Here is a 26,716-nt window from a genome sequence, read left to right as displayed (position 1 = left end):
ACAGTGTTAAGACTAAGCTGTGGCAGGGACGCCTGGGTGGCGCAGTCGGTTAAGTGTCCGACTTCAGCCAGGTCACGATCTCGCGGTCCGTGAGTTCGAGCCCCGCGTCAGGCTCTGGGCTGATGGCTCAGAGCCTGGAGCCTGTTTCCAATTCTGTGTCTCCCTCTCTCTCTGCCCCTCCCCCGTTCATGCTCTGTCTCTCTTTGTCCCAAAAATAAATAAATGTTGAAAAAAAAATTAAAAAAAAAAAAAGACTAAGCTGTGGCAAAGGGCAGAGATGGAAACAGAGAATCCAGTTAGAAAGCTATTATAATAATGCAGTCAAAAGGTGTCAGTGGCTGGCATTGGAGGTGGTAAGAAACAGTGAGTTTCTTGAGGGGATGGCTGATAGGATTTCCTGAGGGACTGGATACAAAGGGTGAAAGGAAGAAATAAGTCCAAGATTTTTTGCCTGAGTAACTGGAAGGATGAGGTTGACATTTACCAAGACAGGAAAGACTTTGGGACGATTGGAAGTTCTGTTATGGATGTGGTAAGTTCAAGATGCTTAGACATCCAATTAAAGGAATGGAGTGGGCAGGTAGGCATATAAGTCTGGAGTTTAGAGGAGAAGTCTGAGCTGGTGATATATAGTTATTAGAAGACATGTAAGTGATAGTTAATGCCATGAGGCTGGAAATGAAAACCTGGAACCAACTGTCCCTGAGATAGAGAAGAGGTCTGAGGATTAAGCCTGTAGCTCTCCAATGTTAAAAAGATGAGAAATCAGCAAGTCATTCTGATAAGGAAAAGCAAATGAACTGAGAAAGAATGGTGTTCCAGTAGTCAAGTGATGACAAGCGATGATCAGCTGTATTCAGTGCTGCAGCTAGGTCAAGTACAATGGCACCAGAGAACTGACCACGCTATTCAGTAATGTGGAAATAACTAGTGGTCTTGACAAGAGATGTTTTATTGCAGTAATGGAGGAGACAGCCTGGCTGGTGTGGATTTAAGAGAGATCAAGAAGACAAGAATTGGAATCAACAGACAGAGGCAACTCTTTGGAGAAGATCTGCTGAAGTGTAAAAGAAGACACCCAAAAGTTCTAAGAAATGGAAGAAGGAGGTATTTGTCTAGGTTTGTAGTGGTAGGAGATATTGCTGACATTTTCCCGGATGATATCAACCAAACTAGCATGGGCACTTATTCACCTTGGTCTACATATTTTATTATTTAAATGTCACATAGATACTTTTCCAGTGAGAAAGGGTAACAGGCTGGATTAGCCCTTTCTTTAAGCTCCAAAAAGAGCTACTCTGTTTTTATTGGTGACCCATGGAAAACAAGACACAGGTGTTAGCCCTATGCATAAGCCTGAAGCCACCTGCAAGCCTGCCCACAACTGCAAAACCATCTCAGTGTGATCATCTTTAATGACAAAGATAATCTTACTGGATTACATAGCAGGTAATATGAGGGCCTTATATTTGAGGTATCATATCATGTCCTCCTCTTCTTGATGACAGAATTCCAAGGAATTCCAAGGAATTTTCTGACCATCACAATACAGTTCTACCATGAATTAAATGCATATGGAGATGGGTCACCTTCTTTAGGAAGCTTCTTCTATAATGGAATCCTAGCTACTATACCTAACCTAATTTTCCTTTTTTTAAATTTTTTTTTTCAACGTTTATTTATTTTTTTGGGACAGAGAGAGACAGAGCATGAACGGGGGAGGAGCAGAGAGAGAGGGAGACACAGAATCGGAAACAGGCTCCAGGCTCTGAGCCATCAGCCCAGAGCCCGATGCGGGGCTCGAACTCACGGACCGCGAGATTGTGACCTGGCTGAAGTCGGACGCTTAACCGACTGCGCCACCCAGGCGCCCCCTAATTTTCCTTTTTAATGCACTGAAGTATGAGTGACTCTCAACCATATGCATCTCTAATTAAGAATTTCTGTACTGGAGTTATTATTGTAATTACTTCTGTTAATAACAGTCTCCTCAATTTCTTTGTGTTAGATTGTACTATTCATTCACAATTATTCACCCAAACTTCTCTATAGGTACAGTATACTTCTGTGTCACATTATCTTTGGGACAAAGATAGCACTGTGACTTGCTTTGGCCCCTAGAATGTGAGCAGCCATGATATAAGTCATATTTGAGCAAAAACCTAAAATATGCATGTGTGGTTTAGCTAATTGCCCCCTTTGTGAGCATCTGCCCCCTCTGCCATGAGAAAAACATGGCCTACCGGCTGGATGCTTCTTCAACCTGTGCTCTGGAATGAAGTAGCATACAGAACCCGGTCAAACCCAGAGCCTAGCTGAGCCCAGAAAAACTGCAACTGATCAACATCCTCATGTAACATGACCAGGTATAAATGTTTCTGGTTTTAAGTCACTGAGACTTTGGGATTGTTTGTTCCTACAGCAAAAGCTGACTGATATACTCTTATTAGACTGTCAAATTCCTAAGTGAAATAAACATATTTATTCTTTATGATATGTCCTCATACTGAGAACAATGCTCTGAAATTGTGGGCTCCTAATAAGCACATACATAAGAGGGTAAGATTTTTTATGTCCAAAGTTTGGAATCAGTTCATAATTCCTGTCACTGACACACTGACTGCACCATCATATTAATCTCCTTAAAATCATGTTCAGAATTATTCTCATCCTCCTTCTCATTCCTTGATTTTGATCTATTGAGTTATGCCTGATTGATGAAGAAAACCCAAAGAATTTAGGTTTCACAGAAAGGAAATTGGATCTTGGCCATCATATACAGTTGACCTTTGAATAACACAAGTTTGAACTGTGTGGGTCCACTTACACACAGACTGTTCCAATAAATATAGAACAGTACTATAAATGTATTTTTTTCATATGATTTTTTTAAATTTTGTATTTAAAAAAAGGTGTTTTTTTGTTTTTTTGTTTTGTTTTGTTTTGTTTTGTTTTGTTTTTTTTTAGAGAGAGAGAATGTGAGTAAGGGAGGGGACAGAAGGAGAGAGAGAGAATCTTTTTTTAAATTTTTTTATTTTTTAAAATTTACATCCAAATTAGTTAGCATATAGTGAAACAATGATTTCGGGAGTAGATTCCTTAATGCCCCTTACCCATTTAGCCCACTCCCCCTCCCACAACCCCTCCAGCAACCCTCAGTTTGTTCTCCATATTTACAAGTCTCTTCTGTTTTGTCCCTCTCCCTGTTTTTATATTAGTTTTGTTTCCCTTCCCTTATGTTCACCTGTTTTGTCTCTTAAAGTCCTCATATGAGTGAAGTCATATGATTTTTGTCTTTCTCTGACTAATTTTGCTTAGCATAATACCCTTCAGTTCCATCCATGTAGTTGCAAATGGCAAGATTTCATTCTTTTTGATTGCTGAGTAATACTCCATTGTATATATATACCACATCTTCTTTATTCATTCATCCATCAATGGACATTTGGGCTCTTTCCATACTTTGGCTATTGCTGATAGTGCTTCTATAAACATGGGGGCGCATGTGTCCCTTTGAAATAGCACACCTGTATCCGTGGATAAATGCCTAGTAGTACAATTGCTGGGTTGTAGGGTAGTTCTATTTTTAGTTTTTTGAGGAACCTCCATACTGTTTTCCAGAGTGGCTGCATCAGTTTGCATTCCGACCAGCAGTGCAAAAGAGATCCTCTTTCTCCACATCCTCACCAACATCTGTTGTTGCCTGAGTTGTTAATGTTAGCCATTCGGACAGGTGTCAGGTGGTATCTCATTGTGGTTTTATTTGTATTTCCCTGATGATGAGTGATGTTGAGCATTTTTTCATGTGTCGGTTGGCCATCTGGAGGTCTTCCTTGGAGAAGTGTTTATTCATGTCTTTTGCCCATTTCTTCACTGGATTATTTGTTTTTTGGGTGTTGAGTTTGATAAGTTCTTTGTAGATTTTGGATACTAACCCTTTATCTGATACGTCATTTGCAAATATCTTCTCCCATTATGTCGATTGCCTTTTAGTTTTGCTGATTGTTTCCTTACTGTGCAGAAGCTTTTTATTTTGATGAGGTCCCAGTAGTTCACTTTTGCTTTTGTTTCCCTTGCCTCCAGAGATGTGTTGAGTAAGAAGTTGCTGTGGCCAAGATCAAAGAGGTTTTTGCCTGCATTCTCCTTGACGATTTTGATGGCTTCCTGACTTACATTGAGGTCTTTTATCCATTTTGAGTTTATTTTTGCGTAGGGTGTAAGAAAGTGGTCCAGGTTCATTCTTCTGCATGTCACTATCCAGTTTTCCCAGCACAACTTGCTGAAGAGACTGTCTTTATTCCATTGGATATTCTTTCCTGCTTTGTCAAAGATTAGTTGGCAATATGTTTGTGGGTCCATTTCTGGGTTCTCTATTCTGTTCCATTGATCTGAGTGTCTGTTCTTGTGCCAGTACCATATTGCCTTGATGATTACACCTTTGTAGTATAGCTTGAAGTCTGGGATTGTGATGCCTCCTGCTTTGGTTTTCTTTTTCAAGATCGCTTTGGATATTCAGGGTCTTTTCTGGTTGCATACAAATTTTAGGATCATTTGTTCTAGCTCTGTGAAGAATGCTGGTGTTACTTTGATAGGGATTGCATTGAACATGTAGATTGCTTTGGGTAGTATCGACATTTTAACAATATTTGTTCTTCCTCTTCAGGAGCATGGAATCTTTTTCCATTTTTTTGTGTCTTCTTCAATTTCTTTCATAAGCTTTCTATAGTTTTCAGTGTATAGATTTTTCACCTCTTTGGTTAGATTTATTCCTAGGTATTTTATGGTTTTTTGTGCAACTGTAAATGGGATCGATTCCTTGATTTCTCTTTCTGTCACTTCATTGTTGGTGTATAGGAATGCAACCAATTTCTGTGCATTGATTTTATATCCTGGAACTTTGCTGAATTCATGAATCAGTCCTAGCAGTTTTTTGGTGGAATCTTTTGGGTTTTCCATATAGAGTATCATGTCATCTGCGAAGAGTGAAAGTTTGACCTCCTCCTGGCCGATTTGGATGCCTTTTATTGCTTTGTGTTGTCTGATTGCAGAGGCTAAGACTTCCGATACTATGTTGAATAACAGTGGCGAGAGTGGACATCCCTGTCTTGTTCCTGACCTTAGGGGGAAAGCTCTCCGTTTTTCCCCATTGAGGATGATATTAGTGTTGGGTCGTTCATATATAGCTTTTATGATCTCGAGGTATGCTCCTTCTATCCCTACTTTCTTGAGGGTTTTTATCAAGAAAGGCTGCTGTATTTTGTCAAATGCTTTCTCTGCATCTATTGAGAGGATCATATGGTTCTTGTCCTTTCTTTTATTGATGTGATAAATCACGTTATTTGTTTTTGCCGATATTGAACCAGCTCTGCATCCCAATCTCCACTTGGTCATGATGAATAATTTTTTTAATGTATTGTTGGATCCAATTGGCTAATATCTTGTTGAGGATTTTTGCATCCATGTTCATCAGGGAAATTGGTCTATAGTTCTCCTTTTTAGTGGGGTCTCTGTCTGGTTTTGGAATCAAGGTAATGCTGGCTTCATAGAAAGAGTTTGGAAGTTTTCCTTCCATTTCTAATTTTTGGAACACTTTCAAAAGAATAGGTGTTAACTCTTCCTTAAATGTTTGGTAGAATTCCCCTGGAAAGCCATCTGGCCCTGGACTCTTGTTTTTTTGGCAGATTTTTTTTTTTTTAATATTTTTTTTTCAACGTTTTTATTTATTTTTGGGACAGAGAGAGACAGAGCATGAACGGGGGAGGGGCAGAGAGAGAGGGAGACACAGAATCGGAAACAGGCTCCAGGCTCTGAGCCATCAGCCCAGAGCCTGACGCGGGGCTCAAACTCATGGACCGCGAGATCGTGACCTGGCTGAAGTCGGTCGCTTAACCGACTGTGCCACCCAGGCGCCCCGGGCAGATTTTTGATTACTAATTCAATTTCCTTACTGGTTATGGGTCTGTTCAAATTTTCTATTTCTTCCTGTTTCAGTTTTGGTAGTGTATATGTTTCTAGGAATTTGTCCATTTCTTCCAGATTGCCCATTTTATTGGCATGTAATTGCTCATAATATTCTCTTATTATTGTTTTTATTTCTGTTGTGTTGGTTGTGATCTCTCCCCTTACATTCTTGATTTTATTTATTTGGGTCCTTTCCTTTTTCTTTTTGATCAAACTGGCTAGTGGTTTATCAACTTTGTTAATTCTTTCAAAGAACCAGCTTCTGGTTTCATTGATCTGTTCTACTGTTTTTTTGGTTTCGATAGCATTAATTTCTGCTCTAATCTTTATTATTTCCTGTATTCTGCTGGTTTTGGGTTTTATTTGCTGTTCTTTTTCCAGCTCCTTAAGGTGTAAGGTTAGGTTGTATATCTAAGATCTCTCTTCCTTCTTTAGGAAGGCCTGGATTGCTATATACTTTCCTTTTATGACTGCCTTTGCTGCATCCCAGAGGTTTTGGATTGTGGTGTTATCATTTTCATTGACTTCCAGATACTTTTTAATTTCCTTTTTAACTGCTTGGTTAGCCCATTCATTCTTTAGTAGGATTTTCTTCAGTCTCCAAGTATTTGTTACCTTTCCAAATTTTTTCTTGTGGTTGATTTCAAGTTTCATAGCGTTGTTGTCTGAAAATATGCACAGTATGATCTCGATCTTTTTGTACTTGCTGAGGGCTGGTTTGTGTCCCAGTATATGGTCTATTCTGGAGAATGTTCCATGTGTACTGGAGAAGAATGTATATTCTGCTGCTTTAGGATGAAATGTTCTGAATATATCTGTTAAGTCCATCTGGTCCAGTGTGTCATTCAAGGCCATTGTTTCCTTGTTGATTTTTTGATCAGATGATCTGTCCATTGCTGTGAGTGGGGTGTTGAAGTCTCCTACTATTATGGTATTTCTATTGATGAGTTTCTTTATGTTTGTGATTAATTGACTTATATGTTAGGATGCTATCACATTTGGCAGACAAATGTTTACAATTGTTAGGTCTTCTTGGTCTATAGACCCCTTGATTATGATATAATGCCCTTCTGCATCTCTTGATACAGTCTTTATTTTAAAGTCTAGATTATCTGATATAAGTATGGCTACACCAGCTTTCTTTTGTTGACCATTAGCATGATAGATGGTTCTCCATCCCCTTATTTTCAATCTGAAGGTGTCTTTAGGTCTAAAGTGGGTCCCTTGTAATCAGCATATAGATGGATCTTGTTTTCTTATCCATTCTGTTACTGTATGTCTTTTGATTGGAGCATTGAGTCCATTGACGTTTAGAGTGAGTATTGAAAGATATGAATTTATTGCCATCATGATGCTTGTAGAGTTGGAGTTTCTGGTGGTGTTCTCTGGTCCTTTCTAATCTTTTGTTGCTTTGGGTATTTATTTATTTATTTATTTATTTATTTATTTATTTATTTATTTATATTTTTTCATCTTTTCTCCCCTCAGAGAGTCGCCCTTAAAATTTCTTGCAGGGCTGGTTTAGTGGTCACAAACTCCTTTAATTTTTGTTTGTCTGGGAAACTTTTTATCTCTCCTTCTATTTTGAATGACAGCCTTGCTGGCTGCATATTTTTCTGATTCAGCATACTGCCACTCCTTTCTGGCCTGCCAAGTTTCTGTGGATAGGTCTGCTGCAAACCTGATCTGTCTTCCCTTGTATGTGAGGGACTTTTTTTTCCCTTCCTGCTTTCATGATTCTAGAGAGAGTATCTTTTTTTTTTTAATTTTTTAAATGTTTATTTATTTTTGACAGAGAGAGAGAGAGAGAGAGAGAGAGACAGAGCATGAGTGGGGGAGGGGAAGAGAGAGAGGGAGACACAAAATCCGAAGCAGGCTCCAGGCTCTGAGCTGTCAGCACAAAGCCCAATGCAGGGCTCAAACTCACAGACTGCGAGATCATGATCTGAGCCAAAGTCGGATGCTCATCCGACTGAGCCACCCAGGTGCCCCTAGAGAGAGTATCTTAAGTAGGCTCCACGCTCAGTGAGGAATGCAACTCAGGGCTTGATCCCATGACTCTGGGATCATGACCTGAGCCAAAATCAAGAGTCAGATGCTCAACCAACTGAGCCACTCAGGTGCCCCTCCATATGATTTTTTTTTAAGTTTATTTATTTATTTTTTGAGAGAGAAATACAGCATGAGTGGGGGAGGGGCAGAGAGAGAGGGAGAGAGACGATCTCAAGTAGGCTCCACAGTGTCAGTGCAGAGCCCAATGCAGGGCTCGAACCCATGAGCAATGAAATCATGACCTGAGCCAAAATCAAGAGTCAGACACTTAACTGGCGAGCCACCCAGGTGCCCCCATCTGATTTTCTTAATAACAGTTTATTTTCCCTAGCTTATTTCATTGTATGAATACAGTTTATAATATATATAACATACAAAACATGTGTTAACTGTGTATGTTATCAAAAGACTTCCGGTCAACAGGTTATTAGCAGTGAAGTTTTGGGGGGAGTCAAAAGTTTTATGTGGATTTTCAACTGCACAAGGTAAGTGTCAGCACACCTAACCTGCACATTGTTCAAGAGTCAACTGGATACTATTTCCATTCCTAGATACCCTATAATGGTTGAGTAGAAAGACTCTGCTCTAAACGTGCTTATGTGGCTTAGCTCCATGTTCACTTTTGAATTTAAGACAGGCCACAAACTTTACTTAGGAGGTCCCACTGCAAAGAAAATAGTCTAACTCTTAACCTTCAATTATCCAGTAAATTCCTCTACCTTGTACCGAGACCACTGTAGGCATTGTGCAGGAATCAGAGATAATATAAGGAAGAATTCTGGGCTTGCAGGGCTTAGAATGTAATTCAAGGGATCAAGTATATGTGTAAAAGTCTAAGACAATCAAGAGTTATATACTAGTTAATCCTTTACAAGAAGTTGTATGTATGGTGGGAAAGAAAGCTGGTTTGGAAATCAGGACACCTGGTTCTAGTCTTGCTCTGTTGCTGGCTACTTAAGTTACTTTGGGAAGATCTTCTCACTCTTCTGTGCATGTACAGAAAGAATTGAACAGGTTACTATAAGGTCCTTCACACTTGTATGGTAAAGGTTGTGTTCAGAGGACCTCTTTGTTTTCCTGTCCCCTGCTCCCATCTCTAAGCTAGTCTGATTTCAGCCCAGTCCTAGGGACCTCCTTTACCTTGAGTTATGGGCCAGATGATGGAGCTGACTTGAGAGGGAAAAATCTCAGCACACAAGTCCACAATTGTGCTCAGATCCCACCAACTCATCAAGGAGGAGTGGAAAGAGGAGCTCTTGGAAAGCTCACTTAACCCCAAGGAACAACTTGGGCTGGGCTTTGCAGGAGCAAAGCTGGGTGCCCGAAGCTGCTGTGTTAGTTGCCTGGGGCTCATCCATGGTGGGATAGGCTTCTGGAGGAAGAGCTTGAAGAGAAGCTGTCCAGGTGACTGCTATCCAGATACACAATAGACAATATCTCTCTGAAGCCCTTTTGCTTGATTCAGAGAGCTAAACACCCTCCACCCTCTGGCAAAACCAGTTCTACAAAGACAGGTAGCCTGTCCATAAATAGGGCTTCTGAAACCGGAAATGTCCCATTTGACATGAAAGAAGGAAAGGGTTGAGAGAAATGGCAAACAGAACTTTTTTGAACATCCACTGATGCTTTTCAGATTGTTCTTTGGAAAAATACAGAAAGTAGAGATAATCTCATAGGCTAAAATACCTTGCGAGCCTTGGGGATTAGCCTTCTCTACTCACCTGGCTCCTTTGCTGAAAATGTATTTTAATTCCCAGCCCAGGGCCTTGAGGGGATTGCTCAGATGGCCAAGGGATTGCTTTCTCTGTTGTAGGCTGTCTTCATTTGGCTGCGTGACTGCTGTGGATTTTTTCCAGGTGTTTAGAGGAGCTGGGACCACAGTGTGTCTTAATGGACTCATATCAGAGTTAGGTTCTTTAAAGCAAAGGAATTCATTTAAGAAAAGCCCCCTCCATTTATATGAAATCAGTTTTCTTTGCAAAGTGCTCCCGGCAATTCAGCAAAAGAAAGCAGAGGGTGGTGACAAGATAACACTGTAAACAAGAATAATGGCTTTACTTACTTGGGACTCCAGACACCAGCCGCAAGGGGCGCAGCACGCGGAATGCCCTCAGTGCCTTCACATCAAATCCAGCTCCTTTCCCTCCTAGAGCATTTGCCCCGTCAGCTTTGGTGGCTTGTTCTAAAATTGCACTAAAAAGCCTAGAAGAGAAGAAGGGGAGAAGGAGCTGTCAGACTCTGAATTCTCTGAAGGAAGCCTGGGACAGCAGAGTTCGCAGGTGCCTCCAGCATGGGAACCAGTGCCAAGGTGTGTGGGGGGAAGGGACTGTGACCATCATAAGATGACATTCCCTCAGTGTGGGTATCACCCAAGGGACATATCCACTGCCTAGAAAGGTCCGAGAGGGGATAGGCAGGCCATTTGTAGTCATAACGTTGTGCATGAACACAAATGGCTTTGTATAAGCTAGGTGGCCTGCATAGAAGTGTAAAGCCACTAAAGTTTGCAGTAGTGCCTCTGTCCCTTTGTGGTGTCCTCTCCCCACTCCAGGATTCCTAAAGCCGGCCTTCACGTGGCCAGGAACCGCATCCTCTTTCCTCCCCACTTACTTTCTTACTCCTAACAATTCCCTTTTGATTTAAACTGGGCACAAATAAATGATAGCATAGAAACTGGCTTTGTGCTGCGGATATAAGGATGGGAAACTGACCACTGGCTTTAGTAACATGCAGACCACTTAGACTTTGAAACATCTGTTTGGCGGAGTGATGGGGACAATGCCTAACAGATATGGGTTCAAGAGAAGACAGCAAGAAAAGTTTGAGACAGCTCTAACACAACTATAATGCAAGCCACAAATTTGAGCCATATATGTAATTGAAACTTTCTAGATTAGTGCTGAGTGGCCATGTGGCTGGTGGCTACAGTATGAACAACCCTTCTGATGAGCTTTGCTGTCAAAGGTGGTAGAAGAAAAAAGATGGTTACAGGAGAGGGTGTGGAATCAAGAGAGTTGTGTTTGCTTTAATTTTTTAAAAATGTTTATTTACTTTTGAGAGAAACAGAGAGAGAGACAGAGGCATGAGCAGAGGAGGGGCAGAGATGGAGACACAGAATCCGAAGCAGGCTCCAGGCTCCGAGCTGTCAGCACAGAGCCTGATGCGGGGCTGCAACTCACAAATCGTGAGATCATGACCTGAACCGAAGTTGCACGCTCAACCAACTGAGCCACCCAGGTGCCCCAAGTAGTGTTTGGTTTTAAATGGGAGATACAGCAACATTTTTATATGTGATGGGAGTTATGTAACAGAGACAGGTGATCTGGCAATGCAGAAGTGAGGGAATAATTACTGGAAGGACTGATACCCTTCAGTAGGCAGGAAGGTATCTCATGTACCCTGAGGGGTATTGGCCCTAGATAGGAGAAGGGATGGTTTATCATGGTTCTAGTAGGAGGGCACATTATAGCGGTACAGATGTTACCCTGATTGCACCTGTTTTTTCAGGGAAACAGGGAGCAAGGTCATCAGCTGAAAATGCAAATGAGGAGTGGGTACTGGAAGTTTGAAGGGTGAGGCAAAGGTATAAAAGAATCACCAAAGAAAGCAAAGAGTGAATGAGGAAGGCACATGTAGTAGGATTGCCATATATCATCAAGGACCTATTTGAAGTTGGTGGTCATGACTGTAAAGTGAAACCCATCAGCTCAGCTTTAAGTTTCTCTACCCCTTTCAATGGCATAGCTTCAGGTACCAGATGGATCTCCATCTAGTTGTATTTGATTGTGGTTGGTGTTTTTCCAAATGAGCAAGGTAGATGAATAGAAAAATGAGGAAGTTGACTGTACATGGTAGTGAGAGATTATGATGGGCTGGGCATTTAAGCTGGTTAAAAGGAGGACTGGACACAATGGGTGGAGGAACAGAGAGAATGGGACAGGGTGAATGGATTGTCAGAGTCAAAGTGCAAGAGGGAATAAGCTGGAAATATGGGTGGTATTGTTTACAGAGTGGGATGTTTGGTTTGACATTATGAGGGAGGGCTCAGTTATTACTTATGGCAGGGATAGTGGCTATAACCATGGGAGTGTGCACCTGGAGTCAGGATGGAGTCAGGGTCGCTGGGTGGGGAAGATATTGAAAGGGCGGGCCTACGCCAGCCGACTCCATCTTGTTCTGTGTCCTTCACCTTGACCACACCTCCTCCCCTTGAGTAACCCCCCCCTCACCTGCCTAACAGGACTCGGACCCTTCCCCAGGACCCTTCCCCAGCCAATCGGCTGAGGCCATAGCCATTACCTCACCAACTGCCCCAGGCCCCAATAAAACCTTTGTCCTTTTGAAACTCGCTCTCTTTCCCTGGTATCTCACCGCTGCGTCGGTGCAGGTAGGGGATTGAGCTCGAGCTAGCTCGAATAAAGGCTCTTTGCTTTTGCATCGGACTCGGCTCCCTAGTGGTCTTTGGGGATCATGAATTCTGGGCATAACAATATCAAGGAACCAAGAAGCTACTGGAAGGGACAGTAGCAATACTAAGTTTGGAGAGAATGGGAATGAACCAAGAGCTCATGTCTTCAAGGAATAGAGTCCCATAGAGGCCTACAGAGGATCCCATAAGGAGAAGTAGGGGTAGAAGGGTCTGATCACACACATTAAAACTGGAAGTTGCTAGGGAAGGGGAGGGGTAGCCATCTGAAAGCAGAAATAAGAGAAACACAGGGCCCTTCTCCTGACCTCTGGGTTGTGGAACAAGGCATTTGGGAGAGAGTGGTAATCTCTTGAGAGAATGCAAGGGAGGCAGGACTCTTGGCGGGAGTCAGGGAGTTAAATGAGAGGCCAGAGACAAAGCTGAGGGTTTAGGGCAGCACTTGGGCCATCTGCTCTGTAAATGAAGTTTTGTTAGAGTTCAACTACACCCATCGTTTACATATTGCTGTTGTCTATTGCTGTTTTCTCACTAAAGTTGAATAGTTGGGACAAAGAGTACGTGGTTTGCAAGCTGAAAATGGGCATGTTGCCCTTTATAGAAAATGTTTGCTGACATCTGAATGGGCGATGGCTTGTGGGGAGCAGAGGGCACAGTGGAAAGGTTTCAGCGGGATGGAGAGGGAGAAGGGGTCAGAAGATGCAGAGAACCATGTGGGAATGGGAACCTGGAATCTTGGGCTTTTTGTGGCGACCAAGAAAATTAGGGGAAAGAAAAGACACACAGGGCAATTTCTGTCCTTTGTACTAGAGATGACCACCGATTCACTGTCAGTAGAGTGTGTGCTGGGTCATGGTCTAGGGTCAGGGGGAAGCCCAGGTATCAGACTGGGTCCCCACATCTGGCCTGAACTGAAGACCAGGGCAACTTTGTTCTTGAGGAATAGGCTTGAGCTCCTTAAATGACTCATGCCCCAGGGAACTAGATCTGAAAACAGGGGAGGCTGCAGCTAGGGGCCTAGCTTTGAAGAAACTCAAATCCAGGCAGGGCCCAGCAATTGAGGGAGTTGGTCTAGATTAAGGATTTCCAAACTGTGCTCCATGGATCCCCTGGGGATATCTTGGACAGCAAGGCCAGAGAAAAGTGGCTGGAACACAGTGGCTTTCATGGGCCTTTGAGTAAGGCTTTAACAATGGGTTCTGCAGCTAAAAAGTTTGACAACACTGACCAGACCACATCTAAAGTCTTTCTTGGTCCTGTGATTCTTTCAGCTCAGCTTGGCAATTTGATGGTGTCATATGTTAGCTGGTGACATCCTGAACCCCAGGCAGAGTTGCCTTGATGAGGGGAGTGGGCTTCTTTCTCTTCAGAGAAATGTTCTTTCCACTGAAGTCTAGATTACTGAAATCTTAGAAAATGGAGACTAGTTTGCAAGTTTGTCAAACAGCATTCTAAATCCAAACCAGATTTGGTTCCTAGTATTTCCTGGAAGAAAGCAATATGCTTATTAGAGTACAAGTTGTTCACAAAATATTATTCATTGAAGGGAACAGAGGTTAGACAACTTTTTTCTCTTTTCCCTGTCCCAACTTGATGCGGACACTTTATTAAGTGCCTGATTTTAATTTTTAAGGGGTAGAAAATTCAGGAATGGGTCTAGGAGGTGTTCTTGGCTTGTAGGGACTGGTGTGTTTTCCTTGATTAGGCACTATAAAGCCCAAACCACTGCTTTGTGCCTACCTGTCCCTAAGGGCTGGGTTCAGATGTGGATGCTTGGTCAGGGGTGGGGGCAGAATTCTCCAGGAGTTGTGTCTGGCAGTTTCCTAGTTGGACATTGGAGCTTTTTAAAAGAGAACAATGAGGCTCTAGAGGGCCCAGTGAGTCAGAAGAGCAGGGCCACCATATTGGGAGGAAGACAGGAGCAAAAGCCCCTGTGGCTGGAGTAGGGTGTCTTGAGCAGGGGATCTAGTGAAGATCCCGAGGTCCCTGGGTTGGGTAGGGAGAGGCCTCTGAAGTCCTCCCCACTTTCATTTAGTAGGCCCATCTCCACACTGTACCAAAGAAACTCTTCCACTTTGGGAAGGAAATGTGACCGGCTTGTGGGGGGGAAGGAAATGCCTCTTGTCCCAGGACCCCAGCATGGCAATGCAGAAATGAGAGAGCAGCTCTTAGCCTGGCACTCAGGCAGCAGGCAGGCACACCCACCTGTCTCCAGGGCCAGGCAGACCCCCTTCTGATCGTAGAAGGGCAGAAGAAACCTTCCCCTAAGTAGCTGTAGATGAGGAGCCCAGGGAGTAGATACTTCCCAGGAGACATAAGGGAAGCAGAGGAATATCCATTTAATGTTATAAAAAGGGCAGGAAAAGAAGGTACAGCTGAAAGAGGTGGTTGAGCTATGCTGTGTGTGTGTGTGTGTGTGTGTGTGTGTGTGTGTGTGTGTGTGTGTGTGATTTTTCCAGTTAGAAGAATGGGCAGAGATAGATTGATTGGTTGATTGATTTAAGGTTTATTTATTTTTGAGAGAGAGAGCATGAGTGGGGGAAGTGCAGAGAGAGAGAGAGAGAATGAGAGAGAGAGAGAGAGAGAGAGAGAGAGAGAGAGAGAATCCCAAGCAGGCTCCAAGCCCAGCATGGAGGCCAGCACAGGGCTCAATCCCACGACCACGAGATCATGACCTGAGCTGAAATCAAGTGTCGAACACTTACCAACTGAGCCAGCCAGGTGCCCGAGGCTGAGATTTAGATTAGACAGAGAGCCCCATGGGACCACTGCCCTTGGAGAAGAGAAACTAGGTGTCAAATATGTCCATGTGTGAGATCAATGGGGAAAAAGCCCAGAGGGTCATGGTGAACCACAGGCTCAGCAACCACCAGCATCATAACTTCTGTGGCCTAAACAATCTACCAGAGGCATCTTTTTGTTTTGTTTTGTTTTGTTTTAAAATATGATTTATTGTCAAATTGGTTTCCATACAACACCCAGTGTGCATCCCAACAAGTGCCCTCCTCTGATCTTTTTGAAGGGGGCCTCTTCATCAGCCTCATGGCCTAGACCCCAGGAAGATGTGACTGAAACCTGGGCTGACTCCACAAAAAGTCTGCCCTCTGTGCTTATGGGGAAGAACAGCAAGGCAAGGGTCCAACCCAGCAAAAGACGAGCAAGTGTCACCAAGTGTGCAACTGCATGACAAGGCCCCTCTAGGGCTCCCTTTTGAGGTCTGCCCTGTGCCTCTTGTTTCCACCTCCCATGCTGTAGGTAGGGCCATGAAGGGGGCAGAGCGCTGTATGCACTCAACTCTAACTCATTTCCATAAACATGAGAAGAACATGTAGCTTCTCTGACTAAACAAAGTTGGTCCCTGCAGGCACCCTCAACTCCTGATAAATCTCATTCCTGGGGCTCTTTTCTATGTGTGAAAGGTCCCCTGGGGCCTGAGGCCTAGAGAAAGACACTGAATTTGAAGGGATTTAGGGGCATTTGGAACAAGGCACCTCAAAGGCCTTTGCTATGGCTTACTGAGTTAATGCAAGGTGTTTGTTCAGTTCTTCTTTGTTTATCCTGGCATGAACAAAAGCAGCAAGATCTCTTAGAGCTGCATCCTCACTCTGAGTCCTCTGGAGCCAGATCTATTCCTGGCAAATACTCCAAGAACTTTGGTGCTTCTCATGTCACCCAAATAGCCCTGATGCTAATGTGGCCAAAGTGTGTCATTCATAGGCTGCACAAAAAAAAAAGACAACAAAGAAAACCCCTAAAACAGTTCCAAACAACCCAAATAGCCATCCAGATGGCCAGAGACAAGGAAATAACTTCTAAATGATCTTGATTTTCTCTTGTTATTTCTTGCAGGAAAGACCAGTCAGTCCCATGAGAGAATGAGCAGTGAGTGCTATGGAGGAGTCCAGAAGGACCTATGTCTTCACTGGGATGGCACAAATGGCATCAATCAAAAATAGGCTCCTGGGATATGAGCCTGATGACATATTGACCTTGACACTGAAGCCTGTCAGAACTCCAAGGGAGTAAAAATGCAAGGTGGTCACTGTGTGACCACTCTCTGGGTTCAGAGTAATAGCAGATCAGTTCAAAGAAGCCAGCTTGTTCCTCAAGTAGGATCTGCTGTAAAGGTGCCCTCCCCTCAAAAAATAGATGACTGGTTGGAACTTCATGAACTGTGTCTTAGTAAATGACATTTTGCATAGCACATGCAGGCCTGTTTAGGGACAAACATTTCATAGACAGGCACCTGGGTGGCTCAGTCAGTTGAGCATCTGACTTCAGCTCAGGTCACGATCTCACAGTTCGTGAGTTCGAGCTCCACATCGGGCTCACTGCTGTCAGCCTGTCCATGCAGAGCCTCCTTCAGATCCTCTGTCCCCCTCTCTCTGCCCCTCCCCGACTTGCAGTCTCTCAAAAATAAATAAATATTTAAAAACCCAAATATTTCATAAAGAATCTTTTTGCAAAGTTACTAATTCCTTGATAAGGAGATCATCACTTATAAATTTTATTTACAATTGCTTATATTGCTTACATTGCTTTATTTTTTTTAAAGGCATATATTGACTTTGCTTCACCTTTTGCCACAGCAAAGCATCCCTCTAGGGAAAGGCGTTTTTGGCTCTAGTTGGGTTACCCACGACCTTGGCCCTTCATAGTTCTCTGCTTTCTCCTCACCCTTTTATCTTGAGCAGCCTGTTTCCTGGGACCCTGGACAAGGCCCACTGAAGAGGTGAGAGCAGGCATCTACAGGACAGTGTGTGCCAGCCTCGCCCCACCGCCATGCTCACAGGCAGGCTGGACTAACCCTGCTCAGGGATGTGGCAGGGAAACCAGTCTGAAGAGGTGTTGGGCCAGATGTGGTTGGAGACAGAATAAAAGACCTTAAGCAGAGGACTCAGCTGCATGGAGGACACTGAGTTTCATTAAAAGCACTCAGATTCCACTCCTGTGTGTGTCTGTGCACATGAGTGCACATGTGTGAGCATGTGCGTGTGTGAAGGAGGTGTTCCTAGGTAAGAGATCTTTTCCCTTTGGAGAAAGTCTGAATTCAAAGTGACTTTTAATAGATCCTCTCATCTTGCCTAGAGCCCAGTGCTACTGTGACCAAACCAAAAAGAGATACAAATACAGAAGGAAAAGGAGATATGCATTTGTTGATGGTAAGGGGTAAGGGGAGGGAATAGAGAAAGGTAGTTATACTTACCCTACAACCACAATTATAAAATCTAGTAAATTCCAGCCATTGCGGAGGTAAGCGTTGGGGTGAAAGAGAAGTCCATAGGCTATTACTTTTAAAAATGCTTCCACAGTAAAAATTATGAGAAAGAGATATTCCACTCGTTCCTAAGAAACAAAAATAGAAAAGAGAGAAAAATAGTCATTAGATTGGGGGTTTGTAACTTCTGAACCAGTAGAGCACACAAGCAGGTGGAGGAGAATGCTGTTCCCTCTGTGGTAGGATCTAGGGGGACACTGGGTGGGACCCCCAAACCAGATTACCAACTCCACAGTCTGTTTCAACCTTAGAGCTCCAATCCACTGGGCATTAAGGTTTTTTTTTTTGTTTTTGTTTTTGTTTTTTTTTGTTTTTTTTTGTTTTTTTTTAGTCTTCAAATGCCCCCTGTTAAAATGCAAATATTAGGGTGGTGGAAAAATTACACATTTTGGAGAAACATCTTATTTAGTTCATCAGTGAATGTTTCATTTCTCAGAAGAGACCTCATAATGTCTTGATCTAGAGGGAAATGATGTCAGGACAGAGAACACGGCTGAGAAAGGAGGGAACAGGACCACAAGAACAGTGTATTACAATACTGAGGTGACAAATCCTGAGGATAACAGAAGCTGCCTTGGAGAGTATGCTAATCAAGGTCTCCAAAATGACAGGACAGAAACACAACCACAAAGAAGTTGAGACACTGAAAATCTAACAGCAGTTCAAACAGAGCCAATCTGCTCATATACACTGACCCTGAATTTGAAGTCTCTGTCTTTCTTGAGAAAATAAAAAAATCTTTGTCCAAAGACACAGACCAGGTCAGTCAAGAAAATCAGCATTTCTAGGATGGAGGCAGGCACTGGGGTGGGGCAGTGAAGGGAAAAGGCTCAGCTGTTTTTTCAAGGGTGGGAGGTAGTCTTTTTCCTCCCTCTGCCATCTTGAAGAAAGGCTTTGCATTTAAGGATGAAGCTCCTGTCCCTGGGAGCCCACACGTAACAGGACAAACTCTTTGGCTCAATTAGAGCGAGCCGACTCTGTGCTGATTCACTGGCTTCCCTCACCACTAATTGCTTTCTCCCACAACCTTGTTCCCAGTGCATAGCCTTAATGGCCCCCACCAGGCAAAGGCTGCCTGGATGCCTTCATGCTCCACTGCTCACCTCTGCAGGAGCCTCAGCTCATCTCACACTGGAGCCACAAAACACCAGTCCACATGGCATTCAGCCACAGGTTGAAAGCCTGATTACAGGCTCCAATGGGCGCTAGGCTCAGAACCCTCGGACCTATCTTCCCATCCTCTGTTGGATCAGACAGAGCTCACCAAAGACCTCCAGGTCTCACCCACACTGTGGAGAGGGGGCATCACCTGGGAAGGCACACCCCCTCCTGCCTTGCCTGCTGGGAGGGGGCTCCAAGACCAGGGACATTAGTAGCCTAATGGATAGCTCTGTGGGGAGACGCCTGACCACACATGTGCCTGTGCTCCCATCCATTTTTGCCCTGATGCACTAGACTTGGAGTGAGTGCCAGCCTCACTGCGTCCGGCTTTGGGTGAAGCAGTTTGAAGTTGCAAAGTTTAAGAATGCAGAATTCTGGGCCCTATCCAGACCTACTAAAGTAGATGTCCTGGCTATGGAGCCTGGAAATGTGCATTGCAGGCAATTCTAGGTGTTTCTGAGGCACCCAAAAGTTTAAGAACCACTGGCTCATGTGCTGATGAAGGTCCTGATCAGGCAGTAGCTGTGGGAAGGGGATGGAGAATCCAGAATTAACAAGCACCTCAGGGGCAGACTTGTGTTTTACTTACTACCCATTACAGCATCATAAGGTTGGTCTGGGGATGTGGCTGCATGGGGTGGGGGAGATGACCCAGGAACCAATAGTAGTATGTGGGAGCCTCTGGTCTTTTAAAATTAGGTGATTTGGGGGTTAAAATATCTATTAGGACAGTGTTGAAAGCATGTTACAAAAGGGCACAGTGCAACCTGAGGAAACTTGTGTAAGGTATGTGTGTGTGTGTGTGTGTGTGTGTGTGTGTATAGAGCCTCAGGTAATACAGGCATCTGATTGGCTGGAGTGAAGGCTAAGAGGAAGTGGGGCTGGAGAGGTTGGTAGGAGGAAGATGACCAGGGGTTTTATGGCTACACCTGCGTGCTTGAATTCTACACTGAGGAGATAGTGAATGATGGGGTTAGATGTGTATTGTAGTCTGGCACTGGTCTATGTAAGGAGGGTGGTGATGGGGTGGGAGGATTTGGGGGGAGGTGACCCATGTAGAGATCATGGAGGCTTGAGCCAAGGTAGGCATTGGGATTGGTGAGAAGTAGGTAGGTAGGTTTGAGAGACAGAAGGATGTAATTTGGTTTCTGGTTGCATATAGGGGTTGGGGGAAGAGGCAGTGAAAGAAATGCACTGCCCCCCTCCCTGAGGTTTCTAACTTGGGTGACTGTGGATGGTGATGCCTCTCACTGCAGAGGGGGACATGAGGGGAGAGACAGCAGTTCTGGACTTGCTGAATTAAAGCATTTGTGGGACATTTAGTTGGGACTACTGGTCATCAGACATACAGAGTGGGGGTTCAGGAGGAGTTTGGCTGTCAGGGGAGGCCTGGATGAGGTTGCCCTGGGAAAGTGTGCAGACTATAGAGAGGGGAGATGAGGCCGGAACCCCTCTCCATAAGGAGCAATCTCATCCCAGGAAAGTGCTTTCACATTATGGGAATGCACCTCCTTGGCACAAGTTACAGGATTCTGCTTAAAGCCATGGGGTTGGAGAGATACAAAGAATCTTACAGGGTATCTAATCAACCTCCTCATTTGAAAAACCGGGATGCTGATAAGATCCCAGCCAGGGAGGTAAATGCTGAAGATGGGAAACCAGATTTCCTGACCCTAGGTCCAAATGTCCATTCATCTCATCTTGCCTTCTTGGGTGCCAGGGATCTCACTGGTCCCTGTTTATCTCTCAAAGACACAACTAGGTCAGAGTCCTCATGCTAAGTTGTTTAAAGATCTGAGATAGAACTGAAAAGGATACAGGGGACCAGTAGGATGGGGTCTGGATGAAGAATCCTGAGAAGGGGAAGGTGCCTGCTGCAGTGTCTGGAACGCAGTCATCTGTGCTGCTGAGTGTGTGTGCTCTGGTGGCTGTACTGTATTCCTTCTGACCTTAGGGGCATGAATGCCCTTAAAGTTATTCCCACCCCAACCCCAAACCCAAGAAAGAAAGAAACAAAAATATAAACAAGTGAAACAGCTTGGTTGATCCTTTCAAAACATATGTTGTGTTGCCATAGAAACATCTAAGGGCAAAAATGAATGGAGTAGAGAAATGCAAAAGTTTGTCTGAAACCATCCTCTTGCTGCACTGATATCTCAGCATCTCTGGTCCTGTGAATACACACTCCTTCACAGCCCTCCTCCTGCCTGAATTCTGAGGCCAGAGCTGTGAGCTCTCCCGAATGCTGAGGGGCCACAGAGCTCTTTGAGAATGCACAATATTCAGCTTGTGAACTCGCCCCTTTTTTTTTTTTTTTTTAAATTTTTTTTTTCAACCTTTATTTATTTTTGGGACAGAGAGAGACAGAGCATGAACGGGGGAGGGGCAGAGAGAGAGGGAGACACAGAATCTGAAACAGGCTCCAGGCTCTGAGCCATCATCAGCCCAGAGCCTGATGCGGGGCTCGAACTCACGGACCGCGAGATCGTGACCTGGCTGAAGTCGGACGCTTAACCGACTGCGCCACCCAGGCGCCCCTCGCCCTTTTTTTTAATGTGATTTTGGGAACTCGGGAACTTTGGGAGCCAGCCTGGAACAGACTACGATTCCACTCCTACTGTTCTGTGTTGAGGCTGAAAAGGGTCAAAGAGAAGAGAGGATGGACCACAGAAACTATGGCGTGGAAACTCTGACCATCAAGGCTGGAATGGAAGTCCATTAGAATGGAGTCCCAGGGCTCCTTCAGGACCCCTCCCCCAAAGTATGGGTGAAGTCCTACCTGCCTGGGGCAGGTGTGATGACTTCGGCCTTTCAGATGCTCTGGTCTTCCTCTCTTCCTGTCACCTTCTCTTCCTATAGTATCTTCCCATCTTTCCCCTTATTATTTCCTTCCCATTTTCATCTTCTTTTCCCTTTCTTTCCTCTCTTCCCTGCTCATTTATCAGCGCTACCACTGGAAGCTGGGGTCCATGGCAATACCCATGTATGAAATATTTAGAAAAATTCAGTGGAGAGAGAGTCTCAGATCCCAGGAACCATGATGTCTTCTAAACACTTGTGGAACTAATAGACACTTGTGAGTACAGGCTATCTTAGTTTTCCACTTATCTTTTCATGTACACATATCCTATCTTTCAACTACATTATAAGCTTCTATAGGACAGAGACTCAATTATCTTTTGATGGTAATAATCTTGATTCTGGTACCACTGGCTTTGTGTGTGTCTTTGGGTAAGTCACTTTACTTTGCTGGGTCTGTCTCATCTATAAAAGAACTAGCTAAGCATCAAAAAAATGCAATGCCGCAGAGAGCCCTAGGCTTACACAGTGCTGCTTGGGAGGAGTTACAGGCTAGGGAAGGCTGAGAAAATGGGGCTTTGCTCACTGACCCACCACCACCTTGAACCAGACCAGTGCCATTTTAACCCACATGCAAAGTTGTCCAGAGATCCTGACAGTTCAAAAGAGTCCAGAGAACCAATATGATGGGGTGTGGACAGAGACTACACACAAAAAAGAAGTAGCCATCTCTTCCTGACTAGCCTGGAAGATGTTTATTGTCTTTATAAGCTGGTTTCTTCATGAGATTTTATTTGAGAGGAGGACTCAGTGCTTTTTTGTTTGTTTGTTTTTCTTGGAACTCTGAACATGAATTCCAAAGTAGTAGAGGACTTCCGAAGTCTCTTCACAATTCTGTGGCAAGTAAGGATGCCAATCCCTGGTGTCTTTGCAGTTCTGCCTAAGGCACAGTCAAATTCCAAAACATAGAAAGGAACAAAGAGTTCCTTTCCTCATTGTTCTGAGGATCACTATAAATACAAATAGATTTAATAATAAAATGATCCTTCAGTAAAGAGATTATTCATATTTATGCTTTAGGAGAACACAGACTCCTTGTGAACAGAAGCCATGCCAGGGTAGAGCTCCTTGGACAAGGACAACCATGGAGAGCCTGCCATGTCTATACACGTGTGCACATTTCTGCACACACACATGTATGGCACAGCTGGGCGATGCCCACCATCTGTGTTGAACACTGTAGAGCTCATATCTGCTATATAACAGCCAAGGTGTGAGAATTCATACTAAAGAGAGCCTGTGTGTATTCACTTAAATTTATGCAAGTGTATTTATTGAAGCTGCCAAGATTTCTACACCAAACAGAATTGATGAGAAGCCCAGTCATATAATTCCATCTCAGTACAAGGTGCAAAGACAAGAAACACAATAATAATGAGCCAAGCAGCACACCTTATATTCCAGATTGTTTCATAACTTAAGTACCATTCAATCTGACCTCTAAATACAGCCTCCCGACTACCTATAATGAAGGGAGATAAAGAAACTGGAATACCTTAGTTCCTCCAGTTCTTCTCTCCTCCCTCCCTCCTCTCCTTCCTTCCTTCCTTCCTTCCTTCCTTCCTTCCTTCCTTCCTTCCTTCCTCCCTCCCTCCCTCCCTCCCTCCTCTCCTTCCTTCCTTCCTTCCTTCCTTCCTTCCTTCCTTCCTTCCTTCCTTCCGAGGGTCACAAGCATTCCTGAGTGTCTGCTCTGCCCCACACCACTTGCTGCACTGCAAGTGTCTCTTAGGACACTGAGGGACTTGACAGAATATAAGAAGCTGGAAGGACCTCATAAAAGGACATGCATGCCCCAAGCTCCTCATTATATAGAAATAAGAGGACTTGTCCAAGGCCACACATCTACCTCATGTGATGAGGACTTGCATTTCCTGATGGCTGGTCTGGTGCTCCTTCTACTATAGGACAGCTGTCTCTGTCTGTGAGATGACTGAAATCCTGGATTATTGTACCTATCAGGGGCTGGTGGGCACCCAGATGGCATGGTTCAAGGGTTGGTAGCAGGGATCTCCAAATATTCCCCTCTCCTTGGGTCTCTACTGGTGCCTAGAATTCAGCCATTAGGAAGCCTTTCTTCCATCAGTGGATGAAGGATATTCATACAATGGAATATTAGTCAGTCATAAAAAGAAATAAAGTTCTGACACAGGCTACAGTATGGATGAACCTTGAAAGCATTATACTAAGTGAACGAAGGCAGTCACAAAAGAGCAAACATTGTATGATTCCACTTATGTGAAAAGTCTAAAATGGTTAAATTCAGAGAGACAGAAAGTAGATATGAGGTTACCAGAAGGTGGAGGGAGGGAGGAACTGTTTCAGGGCATGGAAAACTTTGGACATAGATAGTGGTAATGGGTGTACAACACTGGGAGTATAATTAGTGCCACTGAAGTGTACACTTAAAAATGGTTAGAATGGCAGATTTTATTTTATATATAGTTTACCGTAGTGAAAAAAAGAGAAGCATTCCTTCGGATCTTAATTTTCCAACTTTTAAAGATCTCCACCTAAAGTATATGAGGTCATGTTTAAATCTGTGTCAACCTTCACCTTAACAGGGACTAGTTTATCAGAAAGCTGACAGTGTGGTCTTTTGTGAAACCCTAGACAGATGCCTGGGGCACCTGGATTGGGAAGAAGGGGGCTTGGAAGGGAGGTGGGAGGCCCCTGAAGACAACTGCTTCAATTTCACAATTCTTTGAGGGCAGGCCCTTCCCAAGGGCATTATATAGAAGCCTTATTTAGAAGGTGCCTGGTGGTTCAAATAGTCTGGCCTTAAGACTCAGGACTTCTAGTAAAGGAAGGAGGGACAGGACAAACCACTTAATAGTCTAAGAGTAAAGCAGCTTTGAAAAAAATTTCATCTATTTATTGAGGGCAAGTAGCAATTGAGGCTGAGTGAGCTGAAAAGTGTGCCAGTGCCATTGGTTTTATAGCAGTTCAGTTTTAAAAAACAAAAATAAAAACTCTCCTCCAACTGGACTATTTTTCCATGCTTATCCATGATGCTAAGTTGAAGAGACTTACCCACTTACTAATTTCTCAAGTTCACATCTTCCTACCTGGAGGTCAGCCTTGCCTCAGCTGCCCCAGCACAGTTCCAGAGCACCAAGCGGGCTATCTCAGATGTTGGGGAGCTGGCCTGTCTGTTCCTCCTGGGCCCTTCACTGCCTCTATCTCCAAGACAGCATCTCTGTCCATCCCTGGGTCCCTTCCGAGGCCAGGCTTCTCAATGTAATGCCCCATAGAGCAGAGACTGGCTGGCTTAAGTTCTTTATCTGGTGTTCAGCATGTGATCAGTACAGAGGGAACAGTCAACCTTTGTCAGGTGCTGCCTGTGTCACCTTCTTGGAGTGCCCAAATGGCATGTGGGCCAGCCTCCTACCCACAGCAGGAGTCCCTCCCTTCAACCTCCTCCATCTCATGCTGTCGTTTTCTTATAAGGCGGCCCATCCTTAACAGGGCAGCCCTGGCTGTCAGAGTATGGCCAGTCCCTTCCTCTCCCAAAAGTTCACTCTGGCTCAGGGATATTACCCTTTCTTTGGGGGTAATGGAGTGGAGAGGGTGACAGATATTACCAATCAGGGTTGAATTACTCCTGGGGACAATGGGGGATTTGCTTAGTGACCTGTGGGCTAGAATGTAATTTACCAAATGGAGGGTTGGGCAGGAATGGCCTCAAAACCTTCATAAATGTCCACTTCTTTTGAGGAGTCAGACCAATACCTGGCCCAGGGAAATGGACCCTGTCTTTTCTGCCTGTCTCCACTGCTCATCTCCATCTAGGCCTCCATCATTCGTTGGATATTAAAGGAGCTTCCTAACCCTTCCCATCGATATCTACACTGGTTTACTGTGCAAAAACTTTCAACAGCCCCCCTCTGTCTTAAAATGGAATGTAGCCCCCTTCACCTGGCCCCCAGGTCTATCACAGTCCAACCCTACTTGTCCCTCTGGCCTCATCCTCAGCCACCACCCTGAGCTCTAGCCACACCAGAAGGCTCACCACATTCATACCAGAAAGGCTGTTTACATGCAACTCTCTTCTTGTCCTGACAAGCCCCACCCCTTTCTCTACCTGACAGACTCCTTCTCAGATCTAAGCCAGCTCGAATGTCATCACCTTGTCTGGAACTCTCAACCCTCCCTTGCCTCTTCTGCCCCCAGTGGGCTGGAATATCAGTCCCTCCCGCAGCTGCAGCACCTTTTCTTCAGATGATAGCACTCACCACAATGTGTGTGTTTTCTATGTGTTTCTCCTCTCCAGGGACAGAGGGACTGCAGGGCAGAAGCAAGTGTCTTTGTCACCTTTGGTTAAGAAGTGTCTTTAAATGAAAGGAAAAGTGACAGAGGAAAGAGGGCTTTGGAGTCAGATACACCTGGGATCAAATTGTTTCTCCATGATCAGCTACATAATCTTTCCAAACTTTGGCTTCTTAACAGTAGAGTGGGAATAGTGGTAATTATGAGAAGCAGAAACCAGAGTCATCACTCAAATGGTAGCTGCTGTCATAACTGTCATCCTGGCACCTGCACACAGTAGGTGTTCTGCACACATTGTGAAGCAGACATCCCTGCTCTTGAAGACTTTGAGCATCCTCCACTGAGGTCCTGGCTCTGCTTGTTTCCATGATGCCCTGCTGGGCAGCTGGAGTGGCCAGCAGCACTGGCCCTGCTACTTCTCCTTGTTTCCTCCCCTGCCTTGGCCTCATCACCTTTCCTGGCTTCTAAGAAGGTAGCACAACTCACTTCTGTGCCTCTTTGGATCTTCTTCAACAGAAACTAGAGACTTAGTCCTCACATCTGCTTTCTATTATCAAGGCAAATTAAAAACAAAACCAAACCAAAAATATCTCTGTTTGCTGGGTTCCAAGTCTTCCAAATGTTCTTTCCCTAGCTCCCTCCTTAGTCCTTAGATCTACAGTAATAGGTTCCATTCTGGCTAAAGAAACTCCTAGCGCCCTATCTGTGAGCAT

The 26,716-nt window shown here is 44.2% G+C and overlaps 1 protein-coding gene across 42 annotated transcripts in view; it reads right to left on the bottom strand.

Annotated features, from left to right (window-relative positions):
- Window positions 1-26,716, bottom strand: part of CACNA1C (calcium voltage-gated channel subunit alpha1 C) — a 767,747-nt gene that overhangs the window by 242,287 nt on the left and 498,744 nt on the right. For all 42 annotated transcript variants that reach the window (XM_086714435.1, XM_086714443.1, XM_086714446.1 and 39 more), the window contains exons 4-5: window positions 17,646-17,785; window positions 10,076-10,215 (exon numbers count right to left, since the gene is read on the bottom strand). In XM_086714435.1, the coding sequence (XP_086570561.1) occupies window positions 10,076-10,215; window positions 17,646-17,785 (280 nt within the window). The remainder of the gene's footprint in view (window positions 1-10,075; window positions 10,216-17,645; window positions 17,786-26,716) is intronic.

Source organism: Puma concolor, chromosome B4 (assembly GCF_028749965.1).
Source record: "Puma concolor isolate L17-30 chromosome B4, mPumCon1.1.hap2, whole genome shotgun sequence".
NCBI classification, from domain to species: Eukaryota; Metazoa; Chordata; class Mammalia; order Carnivora; family Felidae; genus Puma; species Puma concolor.
This window is presented reverse-complemented; position numbering and strand designations above follow the sequence as displayed.